Here is a 14,557-nt window from a genome sequence, read left to right as displayed (position 1 = left end):
AATCCTGCTCCCTCCTAAGCCTCACCTGAATCAGACATCACTAATCAATTGCCACACGCCATGTGCGCAGTGTTCTAGGCAGACAGAACTAATCGGTTTGGATTGGTTCCCCAGGTGAGCCTGTCCTGTTTTCTCGTTTGAAAGACTTGTCTCTGTTTTTTTTTTCCCGAACATTTTGCTGTTTCTCAAGTCAGGGTGTAGTAGGCAGTTGGGGTACGTCTGATTTGTTAATGTCGAGTTTCCCCTGGACGGTGATGGACGATGGATGGGTTTTACCCGAGTGGGCGTGTTTCGCCTGGACTTTATCCCTCTGACTGTGACCTGTGCTCGTGGACGTGACGAACCTGCCTGGGCGTCTCCTCTGTGTGGAGCGTGGTCCTTGGTCCTCATGGACCGTCGCGTTGGCCGCCTCCCCTGCTGTGTGACGTCCACGTGGACACTTGGTCACTTACTGCCTTGGTGGATGAGGTGGCTGTGCCTTTTTTCCAGTTGTCTCCGAGGACACGTGGGTTTGGTGGTCTCCTCTGGACAGTGGGCACAATCGCCGGGCGCCGGGAGCCTGCGGGGGCAGGACTGCGTGCGGTGTTCAGCTGTGTGCGCCCCTCTCGGTGGGGACAGCCCGGGAAGGCCCGAGCTGTGGCACGGGCCCGGCGCAGGAGCGAGCCGTGGGCAGGGGCTCTGGACGGTGGCCGTGGCTGTCCCGGGGCGGCCCCCTCATGTCTGTCCCCTCCCCACAGGACGTGGGGCTGCTTGAGTACCAGCACCACCCCCGAGACTACGCCTCGCACCTGTCGCCTGGCTCCATCCTCCAGCCGCAGAGGAGGAGGCCCTCGCTGCTGTCCGAGTTCCAGCCCGGGAATGAGAGGTGAGCCGGCCGCAGCCTCCTGCCCAGGCCCGCGGAGCCGTTTCTCAGATGGGGAAACGGAGGTCGTGGGGGAGTGGGAGCCTGCAGGGTCGTGTCGTATGAGGGGTGCCGGGCTGTGCGTCTGCCCTTGTCCTGGTGTGGCCCTGACGGGGACAAGGATGGGGACGTGAGGGAAGAGGGACACGGCTCTCAGACTCCCGGCGTGGGCCTGCGGTGGTCTCTGGGGGTGTGGAGGGTGACCACCCGGATGTGGGGGAGCAGGGCCGGGTCACGGTGGGAGGGACGTGTCCTTACCTGGGTGCCCCGGGGAGCCCCTTCCTTCCCTCCCTTGTCCTCGCCTGTTCTCCGAGTCCTTTTTCTGCCCCTCAGCTGGCAGGCGGGGCCCTCTGGTGTCCGCCCGCTACTAGGCCAGCCTAGCTTTCCTTAAATCCCTATGGGATGAGCCGGTGTGGCAGGGTGGGGACCCAGTGAGGGGAGGGCCGAGGCCGGAGCAGGGCCGCAAGGTGCTCGAGACAATGAGAGCGCTAATTCTAAGAGTCCGGAGCATCTGATGTGTGCCGGCAGGGTCTGGGCTGTGGGTGCTCAGCGGGGCCCTAGACAGATGGCCCTGCCCGCGGGGAGCCCACTGTCCATCGGGAGACGCACCACAGGCACACACACACGGTGGCTCTAGAACGAGGCGAGTGACCTGTCACGTCCAGGGTGGGAAGGGCCACTGTCTGGCCGGAGTGGCCAGGAGAGGCCTCTCGGTGGAGAGGCGCCGGCCTGATAAGTAGCCGGCCGTGCGGAGAGCCGGGTGAAGGCATTCAGGCAGAGGGAGCAGCAGGTGCAAAGGCCCGGAAGTCTCTGCCCATCTCCCTGGCCGTCCCCTCTGTGTGTCCGAGTGTCCTCTGCTCCTCTTAGAAGGACACCTGTCATTGGATTTAGGGTCTCAGCTTAATTACATCTGCAAAGCCCCCGTCTCCAAATAAAGTCACACTCTGAGGTTCCGAGTGGACATGAATCACGTTTAAATGAGAAAACCACGTGCTTCCCGCGAGGCCCCTGGTAACTGTGCAGCTGTTAGTTCTGAGATGGGCAGAAGGGACGTCTCGTGACCCTTTGGCAGGAGAAGGGCTGGAGGGCCCTGCAGGGAGGGGGAGCACAGAGGGTGGCAGCCCTGCCCCCAGGCGATGCCAGCAGCACGGCCCGGCCCACATGGCAGTCGGCAGCATTCATTCAGCCTACACGCACTGATTGAGCACCTGCTGTGTGCCAGGGAATGAACAAGCAATGAACAAGACAGGTGAATGTCCTTCCCTCCTGGAGTGGACATTCTGGGGTGGGGTGGGGGCAGGGAGGCAGCCAGCGAACACGCGTGAACCAATAAGCACATGGTGGGGGCTGAAAGGAAAAGAGAGCAGGTGGTGAGATGGGCTGTGGCTGGTGGGTGGGGAGAGCGCTCTGAGGAGGAGGCACCGTGGGCACTGAGACGTGCGGAGAAGAGGAAGCATGGGAGGAGCTGGTGCAAGTGTTCCAGCCGGATGCCCGGCATGGGCAAAGGCCCTGAGGCAGGAATGCGGTGGGCCAGACCGGGCAGGGTGTGAGGGTGAGGGGAATGGTTCAGTCAGATCCTATTCTAAGTTTACTGGAAAAAGCATCAACCTGAAGAGCGTCCAGCAGGGCAGTGTTTGGGCTTTCTGGTCAGGAGTGTAGCTGGCAGTGGAGGCTGGGGGTCCTGGCTCTGCTGTGTGTGCTCGGGCAAGGCCGTGTCCTCTCTGGGCCGGTTTTCTCCTCTGCACACTGGGGAGGAGTGTTGAGAAGAGCCAGTTGGGAGCGATCAGGCTGGACAGCTCCCATGAGGAGGGCGCGAGGCCGGGTTTAGCAGTAAGAGCACTGTGATCGGCTAGTGATGTCTGCCCCGGTGGGTGATGTGCAGATAGCAGCGTGTGTGATTATCTGTGTTGGACCCAGAGAGGACCTGACTGTGCCCACGAATCACCTGGGATCTTGTTTAAGTGCAGAGTGGGACTCAGGAGGTCTGGGGTAGGACTCAAGATGCTGCATTTGTCACCAGCTCCGGGCGGCACTGATGCTGCTGGTCCTGCGGCCACACTCGGGGTGGGCAGTGGGGCGTCAGCAGCACAGTCTCTTCCTGTGCACGTAGTTGAGAACGTCGCCTTGAAGGAGGACGGGTCTGCGTGGGTCCTGCCTGGCTCTGTGCCCGTGGATGACGGGCTCTGCTCTCGTGGGGCCGCAGCAGGCATGGTGCACAGTAGGGCTCGGCGAGAGGGCGGGAAGGCAGTGGACGTGACCCCCGGTGCCTGTGCCTCCCGCAGGTCCCAGGAGCTTCACCTGCGACCCGAGTCCCACGCGTACCTGCCTGAGCTGGGCAAGTCGGAGATGGACTTCATCGAGAGCAAGCGCCCCCGGCTGGAGCTGCTGCCCGACCCCCTGCTGCGGCCCTCAGGCCTGCTGGCTGCAGGCCAGCCCGGTGGCTCCGAGGACCTGGCCAAGGTAAGGCCTGGCGCCATCGGGGGCTCCTCCGAGGATTCGGGTGCTGCTGTGACCGCACTGGGTACAGGGAACGGGGTGGCTGTGCCGGGTCGGGGACAGCTGGGGCAAAGGCAGGGAGGTGGGACCGAGCGCGGGGCGGGCAGAGGCTGGCCAGCCACAGGAGGGGCTGGGGAGGCGGCCGGCTCTGGGGACCGTTTCTTGGCTGGAGAGAGACGGCTTCCGCCCGAGTGTGTCCAGCCTGTGGGGCCACCATGGCCCTCGCGCCTTAGAGGGCTTTCATTTTACTCCACTTTAAACCGGAAGGTTGAGCTGAGACGGTGTCGGGAGAATGTGCATAGATTAAGCGCCTGTGGTTTGCTTCTCCTGCCGTCTCAGTGAACCTCAGGACAGTCGAGTCTGCAGGCTTGTTTCGGCTCCATTTTACACGGAGGAAGGCGACTGAGGGGCCGATGGAGGGATCGCAGCCAGTGGCCCAGATGCTCTGTCCCCCAGGGTCACCCGAGCTATATGTCACTGTCACTGCCTGGGGTGGGGCGGGGCTGGGGGCCAGGTGACGTGCTCGTCCTTGGCAGGCGGCTGCGTGATGGATGCTCCTTGCGCCTGCGCTGAGCAGCCCCTCAGGCTCCTTCACACCGCGGGACACACATGAGCTCATTTTCAGCCTCCCGGCTGCTGGGTGAGGTCAGCGCGCATCTCACTGCAGCACTGCTGGGGGTGGCGACTGGGAGCCAGGCCAGGGAGGGAAGTGGCCCACTCGGGCCTGCTGGATCCTCCTCTCTGCCTGACGCCAGATGGGGTTGAACGGTGGGATTTCAGGCCAAGGCAGGTCCTTCATTGGGGGGCTGGCATGAAAGGGGCATCCCTGTGGTGGTGGTGCTGACCACAGTTGACGTTAAGTGAGCACTGACTGCGTGCCGGGTACTATGTGAAACACAAGTGTCATTCCCCTGTCTTCTCGGCTCAGTGAAGCCCCGTCTGCACCCCCTTTTACAGAGGGGGCCCCGGGCTGAGAGTAGAAGTCACTGGCCCTCGTCACTGGGAAGTGGGGGTGGCCCTGAAGCCCAGGCAGCCCGGGTCTGCAGCCCTGCCCACCAGGCCGTCCTGCTCAGACGTCTCCTGTGGTCCCCCCAGTGTGCCGCCCACCTCCCTCCTCCCGGGCCTGCCGTGCCCCCGTTAGCCTCTCTCCTCCCGGGCCTGCCATCCCCCCGTTAGCCTCCCTCCTCCCAGGCCTGCCGTCCCCCCGTTAGCCTCCTTCCTCCCGGGCCTGCCGTCCCCCCGTTAGCCTCCCTTCTCCTGGGCCTGCCGTCCCCCCTTAGCACCTGTCTGTCTTCTCCTCGTCTCCTGCTGCTCAGCCTCCTGGGAGGGACGGTGCCCTTTGAAAAGCTGTCCCTGCAGGGATCTTGGGTGGATGGGGGGGGATGCGTGTGAAGGGGGTACGGGGCCGTGCTGAGGGCCTGCTGGGGGGGCGCCTGGTTTCCTCCCTTCGGGATCAGAGCCCCTGGTGCGCCCAGCCCTTGTGCTCATGTCTGGTTCTGCCCGAGGGGTGTCGCTGGCGAGCCTGCATCAGGCCTCTGGTGCCCCCAGCCTGCTGTCCAGGAGCGGGGCTCGGGCCTTGTGGGGTCTCCATGCCTCACGGGGCTCTGTGACCCCTACTTGTCCCTCCCTCCTGCGCCTCCCTGGGGAGCTCCCTCTCCCTCCGCGGTCTTTCTCTGTCTGTCTGTCTCTCTCTCTGTCTCTCTGTCTGTCTGTCTGTCCATCTGTCTCTCTCTGCTCTTCCTGGGCCCCGGGGGTGCGGGGGAGTCCTGAGCCCAGCGTAGGGGCCTGGCTGGACCGACTGCTGTAGTTGCTCCAGGCTGTTAAGTGCACTTGTAAGGTGTGAGCAGATTTCGGGTCGGGGAGGGAGCCGGGGAAACAGCTCTGAAAGTGTTCAGGTGTGTTTTGCATCCACTGTGTGGAATTCAGCCGGATGCGAGAGACAGGGATTCGACAGGATTTTTTACAGTCCCCCCTGCCCCCGGCTGTGTTCTTTTTTCATATAAAAATGTTGTTTTGTGATGCTTCCCTGCCCCTGAGCCTCTGGAGTCCCGTGGCATCAGGGGTTCCTTTGGAATTCACCAAACTTTGTTTGAGGGGACTTTAGAGTCGTCACCAACAGCACCATTTCTGAAAGACCCTTTGTTAGCTGAAAGGGACAGGAGACCCATGTCAGACTGGCTTAAACACGAGTCCTGGCTCATATAACTGAAATCCAGGGAGTTGTTGGCTTCAGGCACAGCTTGACCCGGGTGACATGATGTCATCAGGTCCCTATCTCTGTCCACCTCTTTTATTTATTTAGTTATTTATTTTATTGTGAAATTTTTGTTGTACGTTATTGTTTGTCAGTCACCATATAAGTGCATTCCTCCACCCCTTGTGCCCACCCCCCACCCCCCTAGCCCCTGGTAACCACCAAACAGTTCTGTCTGTGCGTGTTGGTTTATCTTCCACATATGAATGAAATTGTGCCTTGTTTGTCTTTCTCTTTCTGGCTCATTTTACTTAACATAATACCCTCCAGGTCCATCCATGTTGTTGCAAATGGGTCTGTCCACCTCTTGGCTCTGCCATTTTCCGCGTGGTCTTGGTGGGTTAACAGGAAGGCAGGACTCCAGGCCTTCCTCTTTGCACGATCAAGGCTAGCAAAGAGAGAGCGTACCCTGTCTCCACATTTCTAGCCCAAAGCTGTTTTCCTCTTTGCCTTTGAGGGGGCCCGTGCCCGTCCTGGAACATGTCATTGTGACTGGGGCCCCTTCCTGGAGCAGGGTGGTGGCAGGGCCTGAGGGAGCCTCGGGGACCCTCTCCAGCCCCAGGCTTTTGCTGCCTCTGTGTCTTAATTTTGCATCATGAGTTTTTCTTTTCCACGCTGGCCTGAATCTCTACACCGAGGGCCTGTGACGGGGTGAACCATGCCAACCGCCACCTGGTGACGGGCGGGGGTGTCGGTTGGTTGTTTTCCTCCTGCGGGTTTGGGCTGAAATGAAGGCCAGTGGCCGTCGAGAGAACCATCTGGAGGCCCAGTGGCCGAGCTCCTCGGTCCCATTCCTGGAAAACCCAGCACAGAGGAAGCGCCCTCTGCCCCCTGGGTGTACATCTTCTGTTTAAGTTGAGGTGAAATTAACCGTGTTAAAGTGGTCAATTCAGTGGCATTTGGTACATTCGCAGTGTTGTGCAACCACCACCTCTACTAGTTCCAGAACATTCTCATCACCCAAGGGAAACCCGTCCCCATCAGCACTTACTCCCCAACCCCCTCCCCCAGTCCCTGGCCACCACGAGTCTGCTTTCTGTGTGAATTTGCCTCTTCCGCACGTTTCGCATCAGCGGGATCACACGCGCGTGGCCTCTTGTGTCGGCTTCTCTCACCCCCATCACGTCTTAAGGTTCGTCCACGCCGTAGCGTGCGTCAGCGCCGCCTCCCTCTTCATGCTGGAACCGTGTTCCGGTGTGTGGACGGAGCACGGTTGTCTGTTCCTCAGTGCGACAGGAAGCTTGTGTGTTTTTGGTGAGAATGAAAGCTAAAGCTGAAGCCACAGAAGACGCCAGCGTGTGCCCAGTGAGAGTGGAAGGACTTTCCAGCAGCTTTTTCCCACAGTTCCTAGCGGTTGTCCCCTGCGCCATTTAACCCTTGCCCTGCCCCGTCAGCTTTGGGGATGGAAGCCTTCCTTTTGCTAATGTCGCTTTTGAGAACTGTTGCCGGGTTGGATGGGCAGTGTTGGGGTGTCCCGGCCCCCAAAGCGTCTCTGTGCACGGGCCTCATTCTTGTTCTGCTCGTCTCCTTTCTTGGTCTCGGGGAAGATCCCTGGGGGAGCGGAGACGTCTCCTGCAGCAGGTAACGGGAACCGTGTCACCACCACCTTGTGTCTCAGGAGCCCTGAGCCATGAGTGAGGCTGTGGGGAGAGCCCAGCCAGGTGCCCCGGGACACGGAGGGCAGGGCTGGTCTCTGGCAGGGGCGGGGGGAGGTGGCAAGGGAGGGGGGTCTGATTTCAGCCACACGAATGTGGAGTCGGGCACCCCGGGCAGAGGGGACGGCTTGTGCAAAGGCCCAGAGGTGCCAGAGTGTGCGAGGTGAGGTGCCCTCGGCCCCTGTGTCCACCAGCTCGACCCTCCTGTGGGGGAGCAGTTAGGGCCCCCCCGACACACACTCCTGAGTACTTTTGGGGAACTTTTCTTCCACACACGGTTTTGCCTCTAATTTCTGGGGTCCTGGACCCTGGAGGGGATCTTCTTCTCACTTTGCTGCCCCACCAGGCAGTTCTGTGGGATGAATGACTGCGTAGCCTAGATCCTGTTTCTGCTGTGGAAGCCCCTGCAGCCTGCTCTAGTGTCCTGCCCTCTCCGGAGAGTTCAGACTGAGGCCTGGCCTCCCCCCTCTCATGCCCTCCAAGCCAGGGTCCATCGCTATGTGGTTGGTGACGTGGGCACGTCATTGAAGCTCGCTGGGCTTTAGTTTCCTCATGTGGAAAATGGGGGAAAGAGCATTCCTACCTCCCAGGGTGTTGGTGACAATTATGTGAGTTAAGACGTGTGAATTGTTTGGAGGGGAGGTCGGCAAACTGGCCCTCAGCTTGTGTTTGTAAATAAAGTTTTATTGGCACACAGCCACCCCCGTTTGTTAGTGTCTCGTCCGTGGCCGCTTCCCCAGTACAGTGGTGGGTGAGTAGTTGGACAGAGACCGAAATGCAAAGACTGAAACATTTTCCCAATATTTTTCCCGGCTTAGAGCAGCGGCCGGCGTGTGCTCCGGTCCTGTTTCCGCATCTGGGCAGTGGGGCTGCAGTGGGGGTCTGGTGGGTCGCGTGTGCTGAGGCCTGGGCTGGGCTGAGCGTTGGGGGCACCTGGTTTAATTCCTGGGGCATCCCTGTGGAGGGGGCCTGAGCGGCGTGGCGGGCCATGTCGGGCCGGTTGAGGGAATTGAGGCTTTTCTGCATTTCCCCGAGGGTCCGGGCGTGCAGAGGGCCTGGGAGGCCCACTGCAGCTCTCCCCGTGTCTCAGGTGGAGACTGTGAGGCCAGGAGGCGACCCACTGTGGTCCGAGACCCCCGGGCCCTGGGCCTCGTGGGGTCTGTGTGCGTGGGGAGGGCCGAGACCCGAGGGTGGGAGGTGGACGGATGGTGGCACGGCCTCTGCTAGTCCTGGGGGGGCACTCGGCAGCCCCCGGGGCTGCTGTTGTCCCGGGGAATAATGTGTCCTCTGTCCTCTGGTGCAGCTGCCGCGGGGCAGGGAGGCGACGCCTGGAGCCCCCCCCCCCCCCCGGCCGCCTCTGCCAGCAGCTGCCGGCTTGGCCTTGAGGACGGGCTGAGCGGCGGGGGGTGGGGGGTGGGGGGGGTGGGGGGGGTTCCGGCCGGCTGCCGGGCCTGAGCTCTGGGGCGGGACCATCCCAGCCAGCGCTGGAGGAGCGCCTACTGCATGCCCGGCTCTGAGCTGAGCTCTCGGCACGCATTAACTCGTCAAGCCGCACAGCAGCCTGGGAGGTGGGAGTTGCCCCGTTGTACAGATGGGGAAACCGAGGCAGACAGTGGTCGCGTGGTCCGCTTGTGGTCATGGAGTTGGGAAGTGGCAGAGCGGGCGGAGATGTGAGCCCAGGGCCGTGCAGGTGGGCCCTCCGGAGGCGAGGACTGGGGTTCCCCTCCTTCTCCCCAGCGCAGCTTGGGGCTCGCTAGCCTGTAGTGGGTGGGGTGAAGGAGTCGATGGATAACCCAGTGAAGGGCTCCTTTGTTCAACACCTTTTTGAGAACAACGTTATGACACAGAGTGATGCTCAGAGGACGAAGAGCGGAGAAAGGCTGGTGAATAAAGAGAAGAAAGTGAAGGTGCCCCCTCCCCGCTGCCCAGATGACTACATCTGACAAACCTGCACCCCTTTCTCGGGGTTTTCCTGTGTGTGTGTGTGCTTTCTACAAACCGGCTTTGCACTGTGTATGCTCTTCTGTAACTTGCTGGTTCGGACTGAGCATGGTGAATAAATGTCCATGGAGGGTCAGGCGAGGCCAGGCCTTGGGGGGGACGGAGGTCAGGGGTCCTGGTGTCTGTTCTCGGGGATCTTGGTTTGGTGGGAGGACACAGGGTGAGTGGAGGAAGAGAGAGGCTCGTATGGGAAGAGAAGAGGGAGGGCTTCACGCCTTAGGGGGGCTGGGAGGCCTCCCTGCAGGAGGACAGAAAGGATCTGAGCTTTGGAGGATGGGCGACAGGCTGGGAAGGGTACACCTGGTGGAGGACCAGTGAGGGCAAAGGCGGGAGGTGGGGTCGGTGCGCGTTCCTGTGACCGGGACGGGGGGCTGCCAGATGTCCGGTGTGCTGGGGCCTGAAGTCAGGGCTGGAGTCTGGAGGTGTGTTGGGGGTGGCTGGCTGGGGGTGCCCCCCATGCTGAGCCCAGGCCTGTTTCTTCTCCGACGCAGGACCGCAGCCTGAGCGGCAAGCTGGAGCCGGTGTCTCCGCCCAGCCCCCCGCACGCCGACCCCGAGCTGGAGCTGGTCCCTCCGCGGCTCTCCAAGGAGGAGCTGATCCAGAGCATGGACCGCGTGGACCGGGAGATCACCATGGTGGAGCAGCAGATCTCCAAGCTGAAGCGGAAGCAGGTGTGGGCGCCGGGGGTGGCGGCCCTGAGCCGCCGGTCCAGCGGGGCGGCCGCGCAGAGAGCGCCGGTGACGGCCGTGCGCACGCGCCGAGCCTCGCCCGCCTGCTGGCTGGTTCCGTGTCCTTTACGTTTGTTGGACGAGGGCGCTGTCTTGTCTGGCGCAGTGCTGTCCAGTGAAGGAAACGCTCTAGGTCTGTGCTGTCCAGTGGTGGCCACTGGCCACGTGTGACCGTTGAGCACTTGAAATGAGCCCAGCGCGGACGAGGAACTGAACCTTCAGTCCAGTTTAATTAGAATGAAACAAAATTTGCACTCGCATGGCCCGTGCAGCTGCCGTGCTGGACAGCATGGCGAGGTCAGAGGTCAGGATTTACGGCCGGGCTGCCCAGGTTCAGGTCGAGTTTCTGCCCCTTCCTGGCTGTGGGGGGTCGGCGGTTATTTCTCTGTGCTTCGCTGTCCTCATCCAGGTGAGGGGCAGCCTCCCCTGGCCCCGGCCCTGGCATCTGAATGGGCCGGGCCTCCTCGCTCTCCTCGGAGCAGTCACCTCTCTGGGCCTCTGTTTCCTTGTCTGAAAAATGGGCACAGGCGTGACACCGCCTCACAGGGTTGTGAGAAGGGAACAGAACAACGTCATGTGGTTAAAAATAAATCCTCCTTGTGACTGTTGAAACCAAAGAAAAGTTAATGTAACTCTGTAATATTAATTTTATAATTGTATTTTTAACGTTAATTGATAGTCTGCCTTTTCCCAACTCTCTTCATGGTTTCCTCCCTGGCATTATTGGGGTTTCTGCTCAGATGTCCCCTCCACAGAGAGCCCCCCCCAGCCTTTTACAGGAGCCCTCACCCCCAAGCCGTCCTCCATCCTGGGGCTCAGCAGGTCCAGCCAAATCCGGCTTGATGCCTGTTTTGGTAAATAAAGATTTGTTGGCACCTGGCCACGTCCGTTCACGTATTGTTTGTGGCTGCTTTCTCGACACAGAGGCAGAATCGAATAGTCACAGCAGAGACCATGGGGCTGGCGGAGCCAAAAGTATTTACTTCCGGGCCTTTGCAGGCAGTCTTTGCCACCTCTGGCACCGCCATTTGAGTTCTCTGTGTCCTGCCGTGGTCTGGCATGGCCTCCTCCCGCCCCATAAGGGCAGGGTCCTTGTCTCCCTCTGGACTGCCCTGCCCCAGCTGGGCGGCACTAGGAGGTGCTCGTTGAAACCATTGAGTGAGTCGTGTGACACTGTCGTGACCTGGGGAGCGTCCGGGTCGCCCCTGGGGGAAGCAGCTCACACTGGTCCTTCCGGGTAAGGGACTGTGGGCTCCCTGTCGTCAAGGGCCCGCCGTGGCTACTGTGGGCCGCAGAGTGAAGGCTGATGCCAATCTAGGGCCCTGCGAGTGGGTCTGGGAGGAGGGACGGGGGAGGGACGGCATCATCATGGCTGTCACTTGCAGGGAGGAGCTGGGACTTGGGGACGGTCCAGCAGTGGGGCCAGCCAGTGAGGCTCGGCTAGCTGTCCCCGCCCTGGGGCAGTGGGTGGGCTTCTAAGATGGCGGCCCAGGCGGCCCGAGAGAGGCTGGGCCCCGGTGGGGTCAGGCTGGCGTCGCCAAGCCCAGTGGAGTAAGGGCACCTCCGGTTCCTTCGGGCCTGGCTTTGGGAGGAGGCCAACGCTACAGGTGGTGTGGACACGTCCGTGACTGCGGCTCAGGGCAGCCCTGGAGAACCAGATTTTGTTTTAGTTCCACTTTGGCATTTTCCTTGAGCTAAAATCCACAAAACATAAAATGACTCCTTTTGAAGCGAACCATGCAGTGGCATTGAGCACGTTCACGGTGTTGTGCAGCCGTCACCTCTGTCTAGTTCCAAGACGCTTTCCTCACACAGAACGAGACGCCGCGCCCATCCTCAGTCACTGGCCGCTCCCTCCCCCAGCCACCGTCTGCTCTCTGTGGGTTCGCCTGTGCTGGACTCGGCGCGTGAGTGGGGCGCACGGCGTGGCCTCTGGCGGCGGCTCACCCGCCGTCCTGTTCTCGAGGGCCTGCGCGTCCTAGCTGTGTCGGCGCTCTGTTCCCGGATGGCCGACTCGTGTTCCGTGTGTGGGTGGACCCCGTTCTGTTCATCCGCCGGCTGGCGGTGGGCACTTGGGTTGTGTCCACCTTTTGACTGTGGTGACCGGTGCCGCTGTGGACATCGTGTCAGGTTTTCTCTGAGCACCTGCCTCGGTTCTTTCCGGTCTGCACCCGGGGTGGAATTGCCGGCTCCCCAGGCGACTCTGTGTTTAACTCTTTGAGGAGCCGCGAGACTGTTTCCACAGCAGCTGCCCCATTGTACCTTCCCACCAGCAGTGCACAAGGGTCCCGATTTCTCCACGTCCTCATCAGCTCTCGTTGTTCCCCTTCTTTCTATCACAGCCGTCCTGGGGGGTGTGAGGGGTCTCACGGGTTTGATTTGTGTTGGACAGCCGGTTTTATCAAGCTGTGTGGTCTAGGGACTTCATCTCCTCTGATCCTCAGAACAGCCTTAGGGGTAGGCGCTGTTCCTCCCGGCTTTCTCTGAGGAAGACACTGAGGGTCAGAGAGGTCCAGTGACTTGCCCAGGGCCGCAGAGCTCGTGAGCGATGGAGCGAGGTCAGCATCTGGGCCTGACAGAGTTCTTTTTTTTGTGAGGAAGATCAGCCCTGAGCTAACATCCATGCTAATTCTCCTCTTTTTGCTGAGGAAGACTGGCTCTGAGCTAACATCTGTTGCCAATCCTCCTCCTTTTTTCCCCAAAGCCCCAGTAGATAGTTGTATGTCATAGCTGCACATCCTTCTGGTTGCTGTATGTGGGACGCGGCCTCAACATGGCCGGAGAAGCGGTGTGTCGGTGTGTGCCTGGGATCCGAACCCGGGCCGCCAGTAGCGGAGCGCGCGCACCTAACCGCCAAGCCACGGGGCTGGCCCGGCCTGGCAGAGTTCTTAGCAAGGTCTCTGTGCGTGTCTCAGGGGCCTCAGGAGGGGCCCTCACTGGGCGGGGAGAACTCTCCTTCCATCTGCCCTTTCTGCCTGTGAACTTCTTCCATTTCTTCGCTTTGTCTGTTTTACACTTTTTGGAGGGATTTCGATGCTTTGCCAGTGCTGGCTGCCCCCCTGGAAGCCGCCACCAGAGGTCGCTGTGGGGCTGAGGCAGCTCGGCTCAACTGCCAGGCCTTTGTGCCGGCAGAAGCCCAGACTGGATTTTCTGGCTCTTTCCGTGCTGCTGTCCTCTTGGCTGCCTTTTTGGTTCATAATGGTTGCTCCACGGTCACGGACAGGTTGTGTGCACATCACCAGCAGAGAGCAGTGTTCTAATCTCACCCAAGATGCCCTGTCAGACTGCACACCTGGGCGTTGGCCTCCTGTGTGACCCTGGGCCAGTGTCTTAAGCTCTTTGTTCATTTTTGGCTTAAGCAGACGCAGCATGAAGGGATGCCCTTTATGGTGTTTGCAGGAGGAGGGCCCAGGGTGAAGCCCCCAGGGCAGGTGACGATGACAGTGATGATGAGGAGAAGCTGCTCGCTAGGTGCTGACTGCTTTGCGTGGCTCAGCTCAGTTAATCCTCATGCCACCTCTCTAGGGTAGAAACTTTAATTGTCCTCATTTTCCAGATGAGGAAAGCAAGGCTCAGAGAAGTTGAGTAGCTTCCCAAGGTCACACAGCAAGTAGGTAGTAGAAACAGGGTTCCAGTCTGGACAGTGTGGCTCCAGAGTCTACACGGCCTCTCCTGATGTGATGGTGCCGGTGGTGATGATAATGGATAAAAACGGCTGGCCTGTAGTGAGCCCCAGGCTGCACTGTGCGGGCATTAGCTCATCCTTTCCTCACCCCGCCCTATGGGGAGGCACAGCAATAGCCCCGTTTTACAGATGGGGAAACTGAGGCACAGCGGGTGAGGCTGCCTGCATGTGCTCACATAGTGATGTCACCAGGGCGGGATTTGAACCCGGGAGGCTGGCAGCAGAGCCTGGAGGTGGGAGGTGGCCCCGGGCCGGGCCGTCCCCGCGCGAGCCGGGGCCTCTCCGGAGTCCCGGGGTGACTCAGAGGAAATGGTGAGCGGCAGCCTGACTTCCTGTGCGCGGCCAGCAGCCCGGGTGTGGGGGCCGCCTCCTCCTTCCGCCCGCCGTGCTCACCACGCTCTCCCTTCCCGCAGCAACAGCTGGAGGAGGAGGCCGCCAAGCCGCCCGAGCCCGAGAAGCCTGTGTCGCCGCCGCCCATCGAGTCGAAGCACCGCAGCTTGGTGCAGATCATCTACGACGAGAACCGGGTACGCCCCGCCACCCACTCCCCGGGGCCCCCGCCGGGTGGGAGGCGGCTGTCACCCTGGAGGGTCTGGCTCTCCCTGGGCCTCGGTCTTCCCACCTGTGAAATGGGGGCCTGTGAACCCCCCCCCCACACACACACACACAGAGACCTGGGTTTGTGAGTCGGGGAGGGGCCAGGGCGGCCAGTGGAGACTCGTCTTGGTGTGGCCGTGGCCGTTATGCTCAGACGTGTGGACTGGGTGGCCTGTGGCTGGCCTGGGGGATGCAGCATGGAGACGTGGGCCTCGGTCGCGGGAGAGCTTCAGGGGCCTG

General features: G+C 61.1%; 1 protein-coding gene across 19 annotated transcripts in view; it reads left to right on the top strand.

Moving 5' to 3' along the window:
* The window catches only part of NCOR2 (nuclear receptor corepressor 2), a 216,405-nt gene that overhangs the window by 73,904 nt on the left and 127,944 nt on the right, over nt 1-14,557 (top strand). For 18 of the 19 annotated variants that reach the window (XM_087423434.1, XM_087423447.1, XM_087423436.1 and 15 more), the window contains 4 exons: nt 738-865; nt 3,184-3,361; nt 9,799-9,978; nt 14,134-14,247. In XM_087423434.1, the coding sequence (XP_087279560.1) occupies nt 738-865; nt 3,184-3,361; nt 9,799-9,978; nt 14,134-14,247 (600 nt within the window). The remainder of the gene's footprint in view (nt 1-737; nt 866-3,183; nt 3,362-9,798; nt 9,979-14,133; nt 14,248-14,557) is intronic. The other variant, XM_087423444.1, reaches the window with a different exon arrangement.

Source organism: Ceratotherium simum, chromosome 35 (genome assembly GCF_057802395.1).
Source record: "Ceratotherium simum simum isolate JZ-2026a chromosome 35, ASM5780239v1, whole genome shotgun sequence".
Lineage (NCBI taxonomy): Eukaryota > Metazoa > Chordata > Mammalia > Perissodactyla > Rhinocerotidae > Ceratotherium > Ceratotherium simum.
This window is presented reverse-complemented; position numbering and strand designations above follow the sequence as displayed.